General features: G+C 33.9%; 1 protein-coding gene across 1 annotated transcript; it reads right to left on the reverse strand.

The window, feature by feature from the left end:
* On the reverse strand, positions 357-4,010 carry LOC109360580 (eukaryotic translation initiation factor 3 subunit E-like). Its single transcript, XM_019605566.1, has 8 exons — positions 3,778-4,010; positions 3,542-3,696; positions 2,908-3,135; positions 2,693-2,814; positions 1,926-2,145; positions 1,297-1,439; positions 808-945; positions 357-696 (listed from the first exon to the last, which is right to left on the reverse strand). The coding sequence occupies exons 1-8, from the start codon at positions 3,983-3,985 to the stop codon at positions 597-599; spliced, it is 1,314 nt and encodes a 437-aa protein (XP_019461111.1). The 5' UTR covers positions 3,986-4,010; the 3' UTR covers positions 357-596.

The raw sequence follows: 4,995 nt of genomic DNA on the forward strand, positions 1-4,995 counted from the left end.
TGTACCATCAATATAAATATTTATACACAATTACTATATCATTTATCATTCATTTATATTACTTTTTGTAAAGAATCAATACTGACTAAATATGAATGATAGATGATGCACCACAATGTACCTAAAATGAAGCTACCAAAATAACTATTGTATCAACAAATAAAGCAGTATACCCCGATTTGCATCAAACAAATTCACACGTGGAAAACTAGATTTGATATCATCCCTTATTAGCTTCAGAAGTTCAGATTCCCCTTCTAGCTTATGCAACATTGTATACCATACTATAACATTAGACACTAGACAGAAAAAGGCAAAATGGGAGGATTTAAAAATTGAGATAAACACTACAAAGATAAAATAAATAAGACTAGGGGTTAAAGATTAGAGGGCATTCCAAAAAAATACAATTCCCAAGACTGAAACATTCCTGCAATATGTAAAAGTTTATGTAGTAAACAATTTAAGCAAACGTTGAGCTATCAGAAAATCATCATTTCCTGGAAGGATTACAGACCATAAATTCAAATGTAATTCTAAATCCGAAACTAATTCCAGATATCTGACAAAATTTCCGGTCAGTCTACAAGCGCCATTTATCGGGCTGCCTGGGCTTGAACATGCTCCAGAAGTTGGCTGACTAACTTGTAAGTACGCCCATTAAGGGCCTTGGTATGATCAATCAGCTGCTCATACCTGGAGAATTAGAACGTTAAAGATCGAAGGTCTTAAAAAAGAGATGGCAAAATACAAAAGGAAGTAAAGAAGCCCTTGTCTAACAACTTAGCAGTCAATGTTATAACTTACACATTGGGATGATTGGGTTCCATGGTAACCGTTCCGGTTTGAGAGTCAATTTTTGCATCAAGCCTGGAGCCACGGATGAGATTCACGATCCACCTCTCAGCCTCCTCATAATTCAAATTTAACTTCTCGGCAAGAACTCTGTAAAAAATCACCAATAATTAGGGCAGCCTACTCTTAGAAATTCAAGTCAGTACCTTATTTATCCCTGGAACACTATTTAGTTGTGTTTCCCAAAGATGACCAAAGTAAATCATCAACAAAAGCAAATATATAGATAAAACTTATTATACACTAATTCTCCATTATAAAAATTAGATATAAAGAGGAGATAGTGCCAAAATTCCGGATAAGTGGCCCGGAATTTGAATTGTGTTCTACTCTGGTGTAAAGTTGTGGCACTAGAATTACCTAGACATAATCAAGTCCATTGAAAAAAATATAAATCTGAGAACTGTATCAGATATCAGAAACCATAAACCAGATGCATACCTCATGTCAATGCGTTGGTGGATTCTGCAGTATGTCTCAAAGATAAATAGCCTAGCATTTTCAAGGAACTCATCCCTTAGTGGTACAGTAGAAAAGTTGCTTTCTTCAACTCGCTTACAAAGGAATGGGTCATTGAGAATTACCTGTATTATTTTACAAATGATAAGCATATTATGGGATACACATTAATGTTTTGCTAGTCACATCAGGTATAACAAAAATTACAAAAAGGAAAACTGAATATGCTATAAACTGTGAATGTTAATGACTGTGATTCACCATTTTCCCGTTCCCTATTTCTGTTAATCATCTCGCTTGAAAAGCCACCAATGACACACCCCCTTGACCCTTTTTTTTATAAGTCGTAGAAGTTACATCACAATCCTAACATTTACTAATGTCATTCTTGATATTCTATCCGCCTTTCATAACCAACTGACATTTACCATGCTTATGCAGCCCAACATTATCATCCAACATTGTGAATATCAAAGACTAAGTAATGCATGATTCACACAATCATGCCCCAATTCCTTTTAACAAAATATTATTCAGTAGAACACATTTTAAATTTAGTATAAGGTGTTTGTAAAGGATAATATTAACTAGCCAACAGAAGTTGCACTTACTTCTTCACACTCTCTCATCTTCTTTTGTGCCCCATCAAAGTCATAGTTGACGTAAACACATGCCAAAAACTCAGTAATGGGGTCCTTGTATGAATGTTGCTCTTGTTGAATAACTTTAATAAAATCTTTGAATTGAGGCCTGCGGCGCTTGTTGACAACAAATGCTGTGGCCAGGTATCGTAAAAGGTGAGGAGCACTAGTTTGGATTACATTTAGATACCTGGAAACGACATCACATCTTAGATAAAGTAACATTACAAATACCGTAAAAAGAAAGTAACCAACCAGGTAGATGACAACTAATAAAATTATAATATAGGAAATTGATAGACTTTGCAGCACAAGTTTATGAAGAAAAAAGGGTTGACAAGTGGGCTAATTAGACGTGATGAAAATGGAAAATGACCACTGCGGAGAACATGCCAAGGGATAAGTTTGTGGGAAGAGAGTAGTGGAGAGGTGTGACGACATCGACAGCTGTTACATTTTGAGTAGAGAAGGGAATTCCGGTATTATACGAAACTGAGGAGCAAAAATCAAGGAGGTACCTCTGCTGGGTGGGCTGGAGTATTCAGTTTTCTGCATAATCTCCATTGTTATTTTCCAGTTATTTTCTTGTGTATTATATTCTAAACATTGGGGTACCTCTGCTTAGAAGGAGCACGGTCTCCCTGTTCTCTATCTGAATTTACGGTTGTTATAAAAAATATCCTACAAACATATGAAGGCATCCAAGAAAAAGAGGGTAGTAAGTCAACACAACATACTTGTCCTGATTAAACAGATCAATTATCAGTGTTCTTCCATTATCATGGTTGAAAAAGATGAATAGACTCCAATGCATCAACCATATTCGGCTCTGCACCTGATTCAAAGGCGACGCAAAATTCTGCAGCAAGGCTTACTAAAAGGTTAAGTCGATATCAATACAAGAAACACCAAATAGTTGTGCAGCAAATCAAAAGATAAACCAACAAAGAACCTTTGAGTCAATGATTTCCTTCAGACGATTCAACTCTTCAAGAGCAATGTCCCAATTTTGCATCAATATTTCAGCCGCTAGCTTTCCCCACAATGCACTTAAACTCCTTTCACTATTTGTACACAAAGCCCTATACTGATAAAGATAATCAGCAGCACCAGAGTAGTTACCACACTCAAATTGGAACTTGGCATATTCATATAACGCCTCTATTTGGACCGGACCAATCTGTTACAGAAGAAGTGCCACTCAAGGATTTAGAATTTATATTCAATTAGTTCAAAATTCAAACTTGCAGCAAAACAAGAAAAAGAAATAACGAAAAAAAAAACGACAAAAGCATACAAATTAGAAATTCTAGAAAAAAGAAACTTAAACAATTGAAGTGTACAACATGACAACATTACTACTATACTCGCCACTTAAAATTGAATTACATCAAAATCAACATATACGATCATGCCTAGAGCAAAGAAAACCTAAATGACCACGAAACCATTATCTAAAAGTTTTGGTTCAATAATTAGTATCTCACACCACAGAGCCATTGTCTTAAGGTTTTGGTTCGATAATTAATGTCTCACAGTAGCTCTTCACTCTTTCGACCCGATAACAACTACAATTAACCTTAAACCTTATATTTTTCATTAAGCAACTGAAGATTATACTGCTTGTCAGCCCTCAACTCCTGGACAGCAGCAGCATTTTGCAAGAAAGCGACGAGCGGCGCGGCAGCCTCCTCTTGGGACTTAAGTCTGGCAACCACTTCCACCCTCCTATCCACCATGTCTGATGACCCAAAAAAGGTTAATAAAATTGGAAAATAATAAAACGTGGAAAAAAACGAGAATGTAATAAAAAAAATTGAACCTTGAGGAAGGTGTTGAGTATTGTAAAGGGTTTTGTGAATGTCCATAGCATAATCAACCATATTGGTTTTGTTTAATAGTTGAATCTTGGCCTTTAGAATGTGATCATCATCATATATCTGACGATCCTGTAAGAATTCTAAAAGTGGGAAAACTAAGTGCCTATCTAGATTTGGCGCTATTCGTGTGGTTAGGTCGTACTTTGCCATCGGTGCTGTGGAATTGGGAGAGATAAACAACAACAAAAGAGAACAAGGGTTTAGAAATATGTTATTATTATAAGTGGACAAGGGATGGGCCTTGGCCTTGGCGTTGTTTCCAACATACAAGGATCACTTGTCCCACAATTTTTCTGTCTCTATGTCTCGAACCAATTAAACATCATAAAATAATATTAAAATATTAATTTCTGTTTTTATAATTTTTCTTTTTGAATGAATGAAGCTCTATGATTTGGCTTGGTACATCAAGTGAGACATAATGGGGACGCATTATTTATCATTCATATATAATTATTATAAATTTTAAATATGATAATACATGTAAGTGGTAGATGATATATATATATATGTATTAATCTTTACATTAACAAAATATAGATATTATATTCTTTAAAAATATATAAATTAAGAATAGGATAATATGAATTATAAGAATAGAGTGAGTTAAATAGAATTAAATAAATCATATTATATAAGTTAGGATAGAATAATCTCCATAGAAATAAATCAGTTAGGAATAAATTATTCAATTTGAATTATGATATAAAATAATCTCCCACAAATGGTTCCTTATTCATTTTCCACTGATTGTATATTTAAGTTTTCACTTCTTATAGTAGAGTGGTCATGGTTATGGTGCTTTATCTTGAGATTCATATAGGTAAGGATACTATGTTGGTATTGATGCAATGGATCTTCAGTTTCATGTAAGTATCATTAGCTGATTCATAAAGATATTGTATAATATATTGAATAAAAATGTCTAAAGTCTCTTTCTTTTTGATTTTGAGATACCACATTATTGTAATTTAATTTATATTATTATTTTAAGAACTAAATCATAGTATTAGTGACCATCATAGAGTTTTTATAATGATTATGTAAACTTAATTCTACAAGGAATGAGATCAATAACCTTGTAATATGATACCTACTGAATGTGTTTGAAAATCGTGTCGACTATGGCTTGATATTTTATGATATAGGGTATGTTCATT

This window comes from Lupinus angustifolius, chromosome LG11 (genome assembly GCF_001865875.1).
Source record: "Lupinus angustifolius cultivar Tanjil chromosome LG11, LupAngTanjil_v1.0, whole genome shotgun sequence".
NCBI classification, from domain to species: Eukaryota; Viridiplantae; Streptophyta; class Magnoliopsida; order Fabales; family Fabaceae; genus Lupinus; species Lupinus angustifolius.